Raw genomic sequence first — 17397 nt, 5'->3', positions numbered from 1 at the left:
AGCTAATGGTTGGCTGCACTTTTGCACTGATGGTTTTTAGCATTTATGTTCGTCTTCAAACCAATGCACCCCTATGGGGGGCACAAGCCAGTGCAAAGTGTAGCCCAGTCCCAAGCCCGGATAAATGCAGAAGGTTGCGTCAGGAAGGGCATCCGGCTTAAAACTTTGCCAAACAAATATGAGCTTTCATCTAAAGAATTCCATATTGGATCGGTTGTGGCCTGGGTTAACAATGTCCGCCCCCAGCACAGTTAACCTGTAGGGCGCCGGTGGAAAATCAGCTACTGTGGGTCAAAGACGAAGGAGAGGTGGAAAGCGGGTTCTTAGGCAGAAAGAGAAGAAGAAAGCACAGAGCCTAGAATTGAATGTGTGGTCTTTGAATGTTGGGACTATGACAGGAAAATCTCGGGAGTTGGTTGACATGATGATTAGGAGAAAGGTTAATATATTGTGTGTCCAGGAGACCAGGTGGAAAGGCAGTAAGGCTACAAGTTTAGGGGCAGGGTTCATATTATTTTACCATGGTGTAGATGGGAAGAGAAATGAAGTAGGGGTTATTTTAAAGAAAGACTTACCTAAGAATGTCTTGGAGGTGAAAAAGAGTATCAGATCGAGTGATGAGGCTGAAATTGAAATTGAGGGTGTTATGTATAATGTGATTAGCGGCTGTGCCGCACAGGGAGGACGGCACCTAGAGAAATTCTGGAAGGAGCTAGACGAAGTCGTTCTGAGCATCCCAGACAGATAGAGAGCCGTGATGGGTGAAGATGATAATGGAGATGTTGGTGAATGAAACAGGGATGATGAAGAAGTAATGGGTAAGTACAGCATCCAGGAAAGGAAAAGATGGTGGTAGACTTCGCAAACAGGATGGAAATTGCTGTAATGAACACTTTTTTCCAGAAGAGGCAGGAACATAGGGTGACCTACAAGAGTGGACGTAGAAGCACGCAGGTGGATTATATCTTGTGCAGACGATGTAATCTGAAGGAGGTGACTTGACTCTAAGGTAGTGGTAGGGGATAGTGTGCCTAGACACCATAGGATGGTGGTGTGTAAGATGACTCTGGGGGTGGGTAGGAAGTTTAAGAAGACAAAGGCAGAGCAGATAACCATGTGGTGGAAGTTGAGAAAGGAAGAGTGTTGTGCGGCTTTTTAAGAAGAGGTGAGACAAGCTTTTGGTGGACAGGAGGAGCTTCCAGAAGACTGGAGAACTACAACCAAGGTGATCAGAAAGACAGGCAGGAGAGTACTTGGTGTATCTTCTGGTAGGAAAGGAGAGAAGGAGACTTGCTGGTGGGACCTCATAGTACAGGAAATAATACAAGAAGTTAGCTAAGAAGAAGTGGGACACAGAGAGGAGAAAGGAATACATTTAGATGCGATGTAGGGAAAAGGTAGAGGTGGCAAAGGCCAAACAAGAGATATGATGACATATATGCCAGATTGGACACTGAAGAAGCAGAAAATTATCTGTACAGGTTGGCCAGACAGAGGGATAGAGATGGCAAGGATGTGCAGCAGATTAGGGTGATTAAGGATAGAGATGGACATGTGTTGACTGGTGCCAGTAGTGTGGTGGACAGATGGAAAGAATACTTTGAGGAGTTGAATGAGGAAAACGAGAGAAGGAAGAGTAGAAGAGGTAAGGGTGGTGGACCAGGAAGTGGCAATGATTAGTAAGGGGGAAGTTAGAACGGCATTAAAGAGGATGAAAAATGGAAAGGCAGTTGATCGTGATGACATTCCAGTGGAGCTATGGAAGTATCTCGTAGATTTGGCTGTGGAGTTTTTGACCAGCTTGTTCAACAGTATTCTAGCGGGTGAGAAGATGCCTGAGGAATGGAGGAAAAGTGTGGTGGTGCCCATTTTTTAAGAACAAGAGTGATGTGCAGAGCTGTGGGAACTATAGAGGAATAAAGTTGATGAGCCACACAATGAAGTTATGGGAAAGAGTAGTGGAAGCTAGACTCAGGACAGAAGTATTTGTGAGCAACAATATGGTTTCATGCTTAGAAAGAGTACCACAGATGCATTATTTGCCTTGAGGATGTTGATGGAAAAGTACAGAGGTCAGAGGGAGCTATACTGTGTCTTTGTGGATCTAGAGAAAGCCTATGACAGAGTACCCAGAGAGGAACTGTGGTACTGAATGCGGAAGTCTGGACTGGCAAAAAAGTATGTTAGAATAATACAGGACATGTATGAGGGCAGCAGAACAATGGTGAGGTGTGCTGTAGGTGTGACAGAGGAGTTTAAGGTGGAGGTCGGACTGCATCAGGGATCAGCCCTGAGCCCCTTCCTGTTTGCAGTGGTGGTGGATAGGCTGACAGATGAGGTTAGACTGGAATCCCCGTGGACCATGATGTTTGCAGATGACATTGTGATCTGCAGTGAAAGCAGGGAGCAGCTGGAGGAACAGTTAGAAAGATGGAGGCATGCACTGGAAAGAAGAGGAATGAAGATTAGCCGAAGTAAGACAGAATATATGTGCATGAATGAGAGGGCTGGTGGGGGAAGAGTGAGGCTACAGGGAGAAGAGATAGCAAGGGTGGAGGACTTGAAATACTTGGGGTCGACAGTCCAGAGCTATGGTGAATGTAGTAAGGAAGTGAAGAAACGGGTCCAAGCAGGTTGGAACGGGTGTAGGAAGGTGTCAGGTGTGTTATGTGACAGAAGAGTCTCTGCTAGGTTGAAAGGCAAAGTTTATAATACAGTGATTCTCATTTGCTCTGACATGCACTGACACACCCTGAACCGGTCGCCAGCCAATCGCAGGGCACATAGAAAGAACAAACCAATCGCACTCACATTCACACCTCCGGAGAAAACCCACTCAGGCACGGGGAGAACATCCAAACTCCACACAGGCAGGGCTGGGATTTGAACCCCGGGCCCCAGAACTGTGAGGCAGATGTGGTAACCAGTCGGTCACCGTGCCGGCATTTGGTTCCATCCATTAAAAAAAATAACAATAATAATTTTAAATCACTGGTGCAGTGTGAAGTTACTTTTTGTGTCAAAATGTCGAGTTCCGGTGCGTACCCTTCAAAACAAAAGGCTATAAGTTTAAAACAGGAAGTCAAGTTAAAACTTGCACATATAAACCATTTGACGTGATGAAACAGTCCTAAATGACTATTTTAACAATGCTGTATTTAACATTTAGCGGAAACATTAAATAATGAATATTAAGTCAATTGGGTTATTTCCACACACATTGCCTTTTACTTCATAGGTTTGATATTGGTACTGGTGAAAAGAATCCCGAGTCAAATGTTCATTTTGGTCTATGCTGCGGGCTGCTAAGAAAATGGATGTTCATAATTTGGACACCATTTATTTAAACCATGCAAACTTTTTTTTGACCCAGCCCCCTAAAAGAATCAGAATCAATCGTTCGGAACTGGAATTGAAATAAGGAACCGGAATCGGAATTGCTCAAACTCAAACGATGCCCAACCCTACACAGGGCCAGGTAACTTTCAATAGTTGTTTTTTCCTTTATAAATTAAATCATCATTTAAAACAGTATTTTAAGGTAACTTGGGTTATATTTATCTGGTATTTACATTTGTTTGATGATCTTAATCAGTAAATTGGGGAAACTATGCAAAAATATAAGAATTTGAGCAGGGGGCGAATACTTTTTCACAACACTGTAGATTCTGAGGTGGTACTTGGTGTAAAACGTTTGAGTACTACTCATCTAGTACTTACAGTTGGTCCATTTTGCAGGTGAGCTTATTCCTCAAATGTTCCACGATGTTATGTTCAATGTAATAGCCATAATGCTGTTACTACGGTGACAAATTATAATGAATATTCTGGTCTTTCCATTCTTCCACTTTAAAAAACGATCTTGATAAAAAAAAAACGATCAAAAACAAATTAAACAGGATTAAGGTGCTTTTGCAGTATATTGGGGAATCAAATGAAACCAAAATGTGTACAAGAAAAAGAGAGAGAAAAACACTTCACAAACATTATACAGTGTTGATGGTTAATGTGGTTGAAACAGATTTTTTTTCAAATTTTTTATTTCCACCACAATTTTTTTAAACTTCCACCAAGGAGTCATGATGATGCAGGATTAGACAATCGGCAAAACAGAGATCCATTCAATTTTGTAGATCCAGACAAAAGGCTTTTAAAAAATGTAAATGTTGGAATACATTAACAAAATTATGAATATACAGGTTGAGAATCTATGTATTCATATGGATCCAAACTATAAGTATTGAAATTCAAATTGTCTGCACAAGTCAGTGTCATTTTAGTTTATTTGTGATTTTGCTGCTGCTCCAGTGAACCCCGTGCCCCATGACCCCACGCCTCGACAGCAATGCATAATGTACGTGCATCCTACTCACTGTTTTCATTGCAAACTATTTTCAGGTTTTTGGCCCTCAAAAAGATGATTTGGTGTATTGTTGCTACAGTTATTTATTTGCAATACTACATACACCAGTAACAACTGCAACAACTAAAAAAAAAAAATAATTGACAGGTGGGCCATGGTGGAAAATTAAATACTGTGAATAATTTCATGTAATGCATGAATTGAATTGCTTCCATTTTAAAAATATGGAGTTCAAGTGTCATTGTAATGCTGTAGTTTAAGGGATTAAAAGAAAGATGTGTCAGAGGAGAAGGCCCCAACAAGTCTAAATTCGTCTCTCATCAATACACAGAAAAGTCGTTGAGGAAGAGCCTTGGAATACGGTGCTGGTCGAGGGATACATGTACGCAACAAAATCTCCCGGCCTGCTGGCGAAGGGAAGTCTTGAGTCTTGGTGTCTCCTTCAGTCTGCTTCCTTTCTTCTTCCTTTCTCTGTCCAGTTTCCTTATCCAGGATGGCAGTCTATGGGCAGACATAATTTGACATGAATGAGGAATTTCAAAATTAAGTGCCCTTTTTACATCCAAATTTGCACCGGCTCACTGGATTCTCTGATGAAATAATTACAATTTAAGATCTATGTAAATCGAGACATAATAAATTTGCTTTTTTTGTGTGTCAAATACTAAATAAAATAAAAGCCTCTCCACACTATGAACAACTACAGCAAAAAAAAAAAAAAAAATTATTAAGTAATTATTAAGTAATTATCAATGCTGTTAATTTAGGGCAGCTGAATTTTTTATTGGGTGGTTCTGCTATCTGTCCATTTACTCTGCAGTTATACAGACAGTTTTTTGATACATATAAGATTTTATATCCACATTTGGACAAATTTAGTTTTTACCCTGCCATGTTGCAGATCCGAAATGTGCCTCTTGGGTCAGCGGTAACTCAGGCTTGTGGGTCAAAAACTTTCATTGGCCTCAATTAATGAGCAATTTCCCACAATGCCCCAAAGTTGTCTACTCCTCTCTATAGCTTCTTTTCCACAGAGAGAAACTAGCCACAGCAATGCCAGACAGGCATTTTCTCTTTTTATTTGTTGCAAACTGCGCAAGAGTCGCTCCAATCAAGCGACGTTGTGTGCGTCCGAGCGATGAAGTCCTTACGCTTATTCTTTGTTTACCTACATTTTTACGTTTTATTTTATCTTTGTTACTTTTTTGAGACTATTTTGAGTTTTTGAAAGCGGAGTAGCCCCCTTTTCGAGGCTAATAGTTTCAACCGCACCACTGCCGAACACCGACTAGAATCCTCGGCTGCCGGTTATTCCACAAACTTCGCCTGCAAAACTCCGACCTAAAAACTGTGAGTATGGACTCCCCAAATTCTCCCTTCTCCTTGAGAGACTTTCCCTGCTAGAGGGACGAGTGTGCCAACGAAAGCAGAATATTTTGGTAACTGTAGATGTGACGGGCACACCTGGTAGCGTAGGTTGTAGCTGACCTACTCGTCCTGCTAGCATTAGCCCCATGTGGCTAGCTGACCGTGGCAAGCCTGTTTAGACGCATAAAAGATTAATTCCTTTAGCTAGTCCCATTCCTACTCAGTCTACTGGCTTCTGCATTTTAGTCATAGGTGACTCCATCACTCGTAACATCACGTTTAAAGATTAAAAGATTAACAAAGCGGCAGGCCCAGACCATGTGTCCCCATCCTGCCTCAAAGTCTGCGCGGACCAGCTCGCTCCAGTCTTCACTCAGATCTTCAATAGCTCTCTGGAATTGTACGAAGTACCATCCTGTTTCAAATGCTCCACCATCATTCCAGTCCCCAAGAAACCTGCAATCTCAGGTCTAAATGACTACAGGCCTGTCGCCTTGACATCTGTGGTCATGAAGTTCTTTGAACGTCTCATGCTGGACCACCTCAAGAGCGTCACAGGCCCCCTGCAGTTTGCCTACCGAGCAAACAGGTCTGCGGATGATGCAGTCAACATGGGACTGCACTTCATCCTAGAACACCTCGACAGTGCAGGGACCTACGCGAGGATCCTGCTTGTGGACTTCAGCTCAGCGTTCAACACCATCATCCCTGAACTCCTTTCCTCCAAGCTTCTCGAGCTCAGCGTCTCAACTGCCATCTGCCAGTGGATTTACAGCTTCCTGACGGGCAGGACACAGCAGGTGAGGCTGGGGGAGGTCACCTCATCCACGCGCAGCATCAGCACTGGGGGTGCCCCAAGGTTTGTCGTCTCTACGCTGCTCTTCTCTCTCTACACGAACAACTGAACCTCAACGCACCCGGCTGTCAAACTCCTTAAGTTTGCAGATGACACCACTGTCATCGGCCTCATCAAGGATGGTGATGAGTCTGCATATCGACAGGAAGTGGAGCGGCTGGGGCTGTGGTGCAGCCGACACAACCTGGAGCTGAACACGCTCAAGACTGTAGAGATGATCGTGGACTTCAGGAGGCATCCTTCGCCACAGCTGCCCCTCACGCTGTCCAGCTGCCTTGTGTCAACTGTCGAGACCTTCAAGTTCCTGGGAATTACAGTCTCTCAGGACCAGAAGTGGGCAACCAACATCAACTCCGTCCTCAAAAAGGCCCAGCAGAGGATGTACTTCCTGCGGCTTCTGAGAAAGCACGGCCTGCCACGGGAGCTGCTGAGGCAGTTCTACACAGCGGTCATCGAATCAGTCCTGTGTTCTTCCATCACAGTCTGGTTTGGTGCTGCTACAAAAAAGGACAAACTCCGACTGCAACGGACAATCAAAACTGCTGAAAGGATTGTTGGTACCCCCCTACCCACCCTTGAGGACTTGCACGCTGCCAGAACTAAGACAAGAGTGTGCAAAATCCTCTCGGACCCTCCACATCCCGGTCACCGGCTCTTCCAGCTCCTTGACTTGAGTTTGCTGTCACATTTCTGTGGGGCCAATTATACATACTCATGCACTCACTGTAGTAGTCTCACCACGCTGCACTATTTGCATATCTGTTGTTCACCAATACTGGCCACTCATGCCAGAGTAGTATCTGCTCCATTTGCACACTGATTGAGTATCGCACTACTCGCTTGAAGTCTCGGCGCACAATTGTCATTGCACCGGACTATTGCAATATTAGTCTTTCGAACTGTCAAAAAATAAATAAATAAAAATACCGGCATTACCAGATAACTAGCAACCCTTTCTTGCTCAGTGACTGTTTTTTGTCAATGTCTTTATGTCTCAAAAGTGTTCTCTGTCAATTGACTGTCTGTTGTCGTACTAGAGCAGCTCCAACTACCGGAGACAAATTTCTTGTGTGTTTTTTGGACATACTTGGCAAATAAAGATGATTCTGATTCTGATGATTCTCATTTGCTCTGACATGCACTGTGACCTGTAAGGTCTTATATAGACAGGTGTGTGGGTTTCCTAATCGAGTCCAATTAGTATAATCAAACACAGCTCGACTCCAATGAAGGTGAAGAACCATCTCAAGGATGATCAGAAGAAATGGACAACACCCGAGTGCCACCGCAAAAGGTCTGAATACTTATGGCTGTGTGATATTTCTTTTTTTTTCTTTTTTTACAACTGTGCTAAAATTTCAACAATTAATTTCTCTCTCAATGCAGCAAAGGGTCTGAATACTCATGGCTGTGTGATATACCCATTATTATTTTTTTTTAATCTGCTAAAATTTCAACAATTAATTTTTTTTTCTGTCAATATGGGGTGCTGTGTGTACATTAATGAGGAAAAAAATGAAAAATGATTTTAGCAAATGGCTGCAATATAACAATGAAAAATTTAAGGGGGTCTGAATACTTTCCGTACTTTTGTGGGTGTGGGTGTGTGTGTGTGTGTGTGTGTTGGTTGCTTCTGATTGGTTGTTCTGCAATCACCAGTATTCTCTCTCCTCATACTTGGAAATAGATTGAGTGCACTTGGATGCCTTCGCAAATTGAGAAGCTGCGTGACTCCGTTGCTTTTATTTTCATCTGGACCCAAGACAGCAGTTGATAAATTCTCTTTAGGAGCCAGGCTGTTCATGCTGCAGTTTGCAGTAGAGTGGTGACATCATCCATTAAACACCACAGGGGTGGTAAGCGTTTACATGCGTTGTTGCGCACTCCTCTGGCCATAGTCCTTGCACCGATCAGGATGACCTCAAATGCGGCTGTGAATAGGACGGGTGAGATTGACCATCCCATTACTATTCCCTTGCCCAGTTGTTGCCAAACTGTTGTTCAGGATTGCAGTGCATGACAGTTCTACAAATCCTCATAGAAGTTCGCTATGATGTTCTTGATACCCAGCGGCACATGGAAAAAGTCCAAGGCAAAGCTTATAAATTGGTGTGTGACAGACCTATAGGTGTTTTCCAAATCCAGCCAAACCACATGGCGGTCCCGTTTCTCTTTCTTGACAGTTTGGATCTGATCCCAGATCAGTGTTGCATGGTCTATACAGCCTGAAAATCCCAGGAAATCAACGCAAAGAAAATCTTCCCTTCCACATTGAGCAGTGCAATACCTCAGAACTGATCAATGGTAGATGACTCTGTTCCTATGTTTTGGAATCAGGATGGTCACCACTCAACTGGTGCACAGTTTTTTCCAGCTCACCCTCATTAATTTCTTTCATTTTTCATTGCATTGATTTCTTTCAATACTTGTGGGTATTTTTTGTGGAGTTAAGAAATACCATTCCAAACTCAAAGCATGGTGCAGCTGGATGAGTTACATAACCAGGGGGACCAAGGGGGACATGTTTCTCTGGAGCCGACATTATGTCTGCTTACATGTTTCTCCAGATCTTTCTTTGCTATGACCAATGTGCCACTGTTCTTCTGCTCTAACAAGCTTCTGGCCACGTTGAAACGATCTTTTAGGAATTCTACCCGCTGTTTCTCCTTACTCTTTCGCCTCTTCCTAATGCGTTCTGCCCTCCTGAGAGATGTTGGGTAGCCTTTGATTTGTTCCCATAAGGCTTTCAGACCTTCCACCTCTTGCTCCTCTGCTTTTCCCCCCCCAAGTTTTCCGGAGCACTCTTCGGTCTTTCACAAGCTGGAGGATTTATTTTTCCTATCATCCCACCTCTCGGAGAGAATGTTGATCCAACACAGCGTGCCGTGAAGCTACAGCGGCTAGGTAGCCAGCAGACCCGGCTGAGATTCTACCTGTGGCGAAGCTCCGGCGACGGAGCTTCGTAAATGTAAACCATTTTAAACGTCATGTTTTTCAGAGACGCCGTAGCTAAAATGTGCCAGTCAAAAGTCAAAATGTGCCCGTCAATAAACAGTTTTCAATTAATCAAATTGAAACGCCACCCTTTTCCGACTGAAGACCATCGTCTCAGATTTGGAGGTGCTGATTCTCATCCCAGCTGCTTCACACTCGGCTGCAAACTGCTCCAGTGAAAGCTGGAGATCACGGCTTGATGAAGCCAACAGAACCACATCATCTGCAAAAAGCAGAAATGCAATACTGAGGGCACCAAACCGGACCCCCTCTATGCCTCGGCTGCGCCTTGAAATTCTGTCCATAAAAGTTATGCTGGAGAGACTACGTCTTTCGGCTGGCCTGGGAATGCCTCGGGATCCCCCCGAAAGAGCTGGATGAAGTGGCTGGGGAGAGGGAAGTCTAGGCGTCCCTACTAAAGCTACTGCCCCTGCGACCCGACCCAGATAAGCAGTCTAAAATGGATGGATGGATGGATGGATGGATGGTAAAACAAATCAAATTCATTTGATCATCGCTCATTTCTGTCGTCAATAGGGAGTGAGGAAAAATACCCCGAGTATTTATAACGTTATATAAAGATGGGCCTCGGTGGTCTGTCTCCTCTGCTGGGTTTTCCTGTGTATTGCACCCTCTCCACCTCCACCTTCTGCTGCAGATATAGTTTCTCCTCCAGGATTTTCTGACTACAAATTGCAAACTGGACTGTTTCAGCCTTTCTTTCAACATTAGCTTTCTTCTTGCCAATCTTCCAAAATGGCCAGATTTGTGGCGTGCACGACATAGGTGTCCTGTGTACAGATTCTCCCACCTCAGCTGTGGAATTCTACAGCTCCTTCAACATGACAATGGGCCTCTTGGTTGCTTCTTTAACCAGTGCTCTCCTAGCTTGGTCGCTCTGTCAGTTTCAGTGGACGGCCATGTCTCGATAAGTTTGCAATTGTGCCATAACATTTCCATTTTAGGATGATTGATTGAATGGTGGCGGCACGGTGGGCGACTGGTTAGCATATCTGCCTCACAGTTCTGAGGATCCAGGTTCAAATCCGGCCTCGCCTGTGTGGAGTTTGCATGTTCTCCCCGTGCCTGCGTGGGTTTTCTCTGGGTAATCCGGTTTCCTCCCACATCCCAAAAACATGCACGGTAGGTTAATTGAAGACTAAATTGCCCATAGATGTGAATGTGAGTGCAAATAGCTGTTTGTTTATATGTACCCTGCGATTGGCTGGCGACCAGTTCAGGGTGTGCCCCGCCTCTTGCGCAGAGTCAGCTGGGATAGGAAAATAAATGAATGAATGAATGATTGAATGGTGCTCCCTGAGATGTTCAAAGCTTGGGATATATATTTTTGAAACCTAACCCTGTTTCAGACTTCACCACAACTTTATCCCTGACCTGTCTGGTGAGTTCCTTGGTCTTCATGATGCTGTTGTTCACGAGCGTTAGCTCTAACAAACCACTGAGCCCTTCACAGAACAGGTGTATTTATAGCCATTACTTTTTCAAAACCTGATAGAAAATGTTACTTTTCAATAACTTTTCAAGGACCTGTAAAATGCATTACAGGGTTTTCATGGCTGCACTAACCCTGAGTTAGAACAGTGATTTAAGTCAGTACATTCACTCAAAAGATTTGTTCGATTGAACAAGTCATTCGTGAATGACAATGCTATATGAGCACCGTCTACTTCTCTGCTCCCCAAGAAAAATGGTTCGCACTGACACACTTGAATCTGGCCCACTTTTAATATTTTCAGTGTGCATGCACACCTACACACAATTTATGTGCATCCCTGTTTACAGATTTAAATCACTTGGTTTCTCATTTGATTCCTGAATTGTGTTTTTTATTGTGGCATGATGCATTTCTTTTTTAGATCTTTGAGCTTACTTCACTTTGTCTGGCAGGAATTATTTAAGTGATTACGCGACATTTACTCCGTTAGAGTTACTCAAGTAGCATTTTGGATAAATTGTACTTGTCTAAGTAGTTTTAATATTGCAACTTTTTACTTTTACTCAAGTATTTATGTTTAGAAGAAACGGTACTTTTAATCCGTTACGATGATCTAAATGCCACTTGCTACTTTTAATGATAAATTATTGCTTATTTACTATTTTGTGTGCAACCTGTATGTTTAGACTATGACTTCAACTTCCGCATTGGGTGCTGTTTGATCTAATCCAATTTAAGCGCTGTGACGTTTAAGTCTAGCTCACCAGTCAACGACACAAGGAAGTTACATGACCTCACACGACGTCTTCTATTGGGCTTTCGGGGCACAGGTATTAACACTAGATAAGCCAGCCCCAGCTGATCGACGTACCTACATGGTGACGATGTTGGGAATGTCGTCTTTAGAATTGAAGACAACGGCACGCGACTCGTGTTTGAAGAAAAACAACAGCTTTCATGTATTGTAGTACAACCCCAATTACAATAAAGTTGGGACGTTGTGTTAAACATGAATAAAAACAGAATACAATAATTTGCAAATCATGTTCAACCTATATTTAATTGAATACACTACAAAGACAAGATATTTAATGTTCAAACTGATAAACTCGATTGCTTTTAGCAAATAATCATTAACTTGGAATTTTATGGCTGCAACACGTTCCAAAAAAGCTGTGACAAGTGGCAAAAAAGACTGAGAAAGTTGAGGAATACTCATCAAACACCTGTTTGGAACATCCCACAGGTGAACAGGCTAATTGGGAACAGGTGGGTGGCATGATTGGGTATAAAAGGAGCTTCCCTGAATTGGTCAGTCATTCACAAGCAAAGATGGGGTGAGGTTCACCTCTTTGTGAACAAGTGCGTGAGAAAATAGTCGAACAGTTTAAGGACAATGTTCCTCAACGTACAGTTGCAAGGAATTTAGGGATTTCATCATCTACGGTCCATAATATCCTCAAAAGGTTCAGAGAATCTGGTGAAATCACTGCATGTAGGCGGCAAGGCCGAAAACCAACATTGAATGGCCGTGACCTTCGATCCCTCAGGCAGCACTGCATCAAAAACCGACATCAATGTGTAAAGGATATCACCACATGGGCTCAGGAACACTTCAGAAAACCAATGTCAGTAAATACAGTTCGGCGCTACATCCATAAGTGCAACTTGAAACTCTAGTATGCAAAGCAAACGCGATTTATCAACAACACCCAGAAACGGCGCCAGCTTCTCTGCGCCCGAGCTCATCGAAGATGGACTGATGCAAAGTGGAAAAGTGTTCTGTGGTCCGACGAGTCCACATTTCAAATTGTTTTTGGAAATTGTGGACGTCGTGTCCACCGGGCCAAAGAGGAAAAGAACCATTTGGACTGTTATGGACGCTAAGTTCAAAAGCCAGGATCTGTGATGGTATGGGGCTGTGTTAGTGCCAATGGCATGGGTAACTTACACATCTGTGAAGGCACCATTAATGCTGAAATGTACATACAGGTTTTGGAGAAACATATGCTGCCATCCAAGCAACGTAATTTTCATGGACGCCCCTGCTTATTTCAGCAAGACAATGCCAAACCACATTCTGCATGTCTTACAACAGCGTGGGTTTGGGTACCAGATTGGCCTGCCTGCGGTCCAGACCTGTCTCCCATTGAAAATGTGTGGCGCATTATGAAGCGTAAAATATGACAACGGAGACCCCGGACTGTTGAACAGCTGAAGCTGTACATCAAGCAAGAATGGGAAAGAATTCCACCTACAAAGCTTCAACAATTAGTGTCCTCAGTTCCCAAACGTTGATTGAATGTTGTTAAAACAAATGGTGATGTAACACATTGGTAAAAATGACCCTGTCCCAGGTTGTTTGAAACGTGTTGCAGCCATAAAATTCTAAATTAATGATTATTTGCTAAAAACAATAAAGTTGATCAGTTTTAACATTAAATATCTATTAGCCTACATTAGCCCTATTTTATCACACGTAACTGTAAAACATGCATCTCTTGGGGTATGTGCTAATCTCACTCACACTGTATACACACACACACACACACACAACAAAATCAGAATTTGCACATTCACATTTTATTTCGTTATATTTATTTTATTGATGTTCATGCTCTTATTAAAAAAATCATGTTACTCACCATTTACTCAGTACTTGAGTAGTTTTTTTCAATGTGTACTTTTTACTCTCAGGAAATTTTTGGAGGACTACTTTTTACTTTACTCACAGTAACAGTACTTTTAACTTGTGTACAATAAATGGCTACCCTACCCACCTCTGCCTTTGAGTCAGCAGCTTGTTACAACAGCACTCCTTACTTTATCCTTTATCTGTATTTTTCCAGCACTTTTTTTTACCAATTAGTTCACCATTAGTTTTTCTTTTCTTTGAGTATCATGCTAAACAGTTTGCACTTGGACAGCATTTTAAGGATTTTTTTAAAGAAGAATATCAGCTCTACTGGACCTTTTTTTTGTCATTTGTTTAAAATGTTACAACCACAAGGAGTTCCGCCCCAAGTTGGAGCTGTGCCAGCATACCCTTGCTGAGGAATGCATTCCGGATGACATATGGAGAGGGGCAAGAGTCGCTAAAGTGATGCGAGAGACACAGGAGATTTTAACTGCTCCTTCTGTTTGTGTGAGTTGTCTAAAGCTGGAAAAGGTTACCAAAGTATACAGGTATCTGTTGACAAATCTACCATATGTTAACAGATGAAAGGGGTGCATGGGAGAACACAAATGAGAAAAAAAACATTCCTGCATGTTTGAAGTTCTCTATAGAGCACTTTGATGTTCCACAGCACTACTGTAAAATTATATATATATATATATATATATATATATATATATATAGACAGACACACACACAGTGGGGCAAAAAAGTATTTCGTCAGCCACCAATTGTGCAGGTTCTCCCACTTAAAAAGATGAGAGAGGCCTGTAATTTTCATCATAGGTATACCTCACCTTTGAGAAACAAAATGAGAAAAAACAAATCTAGAAAATCACGTCTGATTTTTCATCCATCCATCCATCCATTTTCTGAGCCGCTTCTCCTCACTAGGGTCGCGGGCGTGCTGGAGCCTATCCCAGCTGTCATCGGGCAGGAGGCGGGGTACACCCTGAACTGGTTGCCAGCCAATCGCAGGGCACATACAAACAAACAACCCTTTGCACTCACAGTCACACCTACGGGCAATTTAGAGTCTCCAAAAAATTTATGCTTTTGGGATGTGGGAGGAAACCGGAGTGCCCGGAGAAAACCCACGCAGGCATGGGGAGAACATGCAAACTCCACACAGGCAGGGCCGGGTATTGAACCCGGGTCCTCAGAACTGTGAGGCTGACGCTCTAACCAGTCGTCCACCGTGCCGCCACGTCTGATTTTTAAAGAATTTATTTGCAAATTATGGTGGAAAATAAGTATTTAGTCAATAACAAAAGTTCATCTCAATACTTTGTTATATCCCCTTTGTTGACAATGACAGAGGTGAAACGTTTTTTGGAAGTTTTCACAAGGTTTTCAAACACTAATGCTGGTATTTTGGCCTATTCCACCATTCAGATCTCCTCTAGAGCAGTGATGTTTTTGGGCTGCCGCTGGGCAACACAGACTTTCAACTCCCTCCAAAGATTTTCTATGGGGTTGAGATCTGGAGACTGGCTAGGCCACTCCAGGACCTTGAAATGCTTCTTACGAAGCGACTCCTTTGTTGCGAAATTGTGTTTGGGATCATTGTCGTGCTGAAAGACCCAGCCACATTTCATCTTCAATACCCTTGCTGATAGAAGGTTTTCACTCAAAATCTCACGATACATGGCCCCATTCATTCTTTGCTTGATACGGATCAGTCGTCCCACTCCCTTTGCAGAAAAAATGCTCCAAAGCATGATGTTTCCACCCCCATGCTTCACAGTAGGTATGGTGTTCTTTGGATGCAACTCAGCATTCTTTCTCCTCCAAACACGACAAGTAGAGTTTTTAGCAAAATGTTCTATTTTGGTTTCATCTGGCAATATGACATTCTCCCAATCCTCTTCTGCATCATCCAAATGCTCTCTAGCAAACTTCAAACGGGCCTGGACATGTACTGGCTTAAGCAGGGAGACACGTCTGACACTGCAGGATTTGAGTCCCCTGGCGGCGTAGTATGTTACTGATGGTAGCCTTTGTTACTTTGGTCCCAGCTCTCTGCAGGTCATTCACTAGGTCCCACCGTGTGGTTCTGGGATTTTTTTCTCATTGTTCTTGTGATAATTTTGACCCCACGGGGTGAGATCTTGCGTGGAGCCCCAGATCGAGGGAGATCATCAGTGGTCTTGTATGTCTTCCATTTTCTAATAATGGCTCCCACTGTTGATTTCTTCACACCAAGATGCTTACCTATTGTAGATTCAGTCTTCCCGGCCTGGAGCAGGTCTACAAATTTGTTTCTGGTGTCCTTTGACAGCTCTTTGGTTATGGCCATAGTGGAGTTTGGAGTGTGACTGTTTGATGTTGTGGACAGGTGTCTTTTATACTGATAAGTTCAAACAAGTGCCATTAATACAAGTAATGAGTGGAGGACAAAGAAGCATCTGAAAGAAGAAGTGAAAGGTTTGTGAGGGCCAAAAATCTTGCTTGTTTGTAAGTGACCAAACACTTATTTTCCACCATAATTTGCTAATAAATTCTTTAAAAATCAGACAATGTGATTGGATTTTTTTCCTCATTTTTCCTCATCATATACCTATGATGAAAATTACAGGCCTCTCTCATCTTTTTAAGTGGGAGAAATTGAACAATTGGTGGCTGACTAAATAGTTTTTGCCCCACTGTATGTACATGTGTTGTGTATATATATATATATATATATATATATATATATATATATATATGTGTACGTAGAGACAGAGAGAGACAACAGATGAAACCTATGTTGAATTGTTTTGGAGGAACACAATGCCATGTGTAGAGCAAAAATGGCACAGCACACCAACATCAAAACCTTATCCCAAATGTGAAGCATGGTGGAAAGAGCATCATGGTTTGGGCGTGCTTTGCTCCATCAGGGCCTTGGACAGCTTTGAGATCATCAATGAAAAAATTTAATCGCAAGTCTATCAAGACATTTTGCAGAAGAACTTGACGCCATCTGTCCAACAGTTGAAGCTCAGAAGAGGATGGGAGTTGTGAAAGGACAACGATCCAAAAACACAGAAGCAAATCAACAACAGAATGCGTTCATCAGAAGAAAATACGTGTTCTGGAGTGGCACAGTCAAAGTCCTGAACTCAACCTGGTTGAGATGCTGTGACATGACTTCAAGAGAGCTATTCACACCAGCCATCCCAGGAATCTTGGTGAATTGTTGCCGTTTTGTAAAGAGGAAGGGTCCAAAATTCATCCTGATTGTTGTGCACGTCTTATCTGCAACTCTGGGAAACATTTGGTTGAGGTTATTCCTGGCAAAGGAGGGTCAATCAGCTATTAAATCCAAGGGTTCACTTATGTTTTCCTCCCTGTCCTATGAATGTTTATGTTATGCTCTATATTATGGGTGTCAAACTCATTTTTGTCACGAGCAACATTGTAGTTACAATTTCCCTCAGAGGGCCGTTATGACAGTGAAACTATATAAATGTTTAATAACACCATATTATTACATATACACAACAAATTAAGGGATAACTAGTTTTGAAATCAGATGGATAATAGTTTGATCAAGTTACTTTAAAAAGGGGTGTGGTAGCAAAAAAAATGCAATGTCTCAACATTTATTACATACGACAAATTTTAATTTTGGTCCAGATTTTAGTAAGGATCATGGAAGTTAATGCACATGATTCGCTTTCGCGGGCCACACAAAGTGA

General features: G+C 42.6%; 1 protein-coding gene across 5 annotated transcripts in view; it reads right to left on the bottom strand.

Annotated features, from left to right (window-relative positions):
• Window positions 1-3901: 3901 nt before the first annotated feature.
• Window positions 3902-17397, bottom strand: part of rab3gap1 (RAB3 GTPase activating protein subunit 1) — a 176299-nt gene continuing 162803 nt past the window's right edge. For 4 of the 5 annotated variants that reach the window (XM_061792736.1, XM_061792737.1, XM_061792740.1 and 1 more), the window contains one exon: window positions 3902-4864. In XM_061792736.1, the coding sequence (XP_061648720.1) occupies window positions 4628-4864 (237 nt within the window). In that variant the 3' untranslated portion in view covers window positions 3902-4627. The remainder of the gene's footprint in view (window positions 4865-17397) is intronic. The other variant, XM_061792738.1, reaches the window with a different exon arrangement.

This window comes from Phyllopteryx taeniolatus, chromosome 12 (genome assembly GCF_024500385.1).
Source record: "Phyllopteryx taeniolatus isolate TA_2022b chromosome 12, UOR_Ptae_1.2, whole genome shotgun sequence".
NCBI classification, from domain to species: Eukaryota; Metazoa; Chordata; class Actinopteri; order Syngnathiformes; family Syngnathidae; genus Phyllopteryx; species Phyllopteryx taeniolatus.
This window is presented reverse-complemented; position numbering and strand designations above follow the sequence as displayed.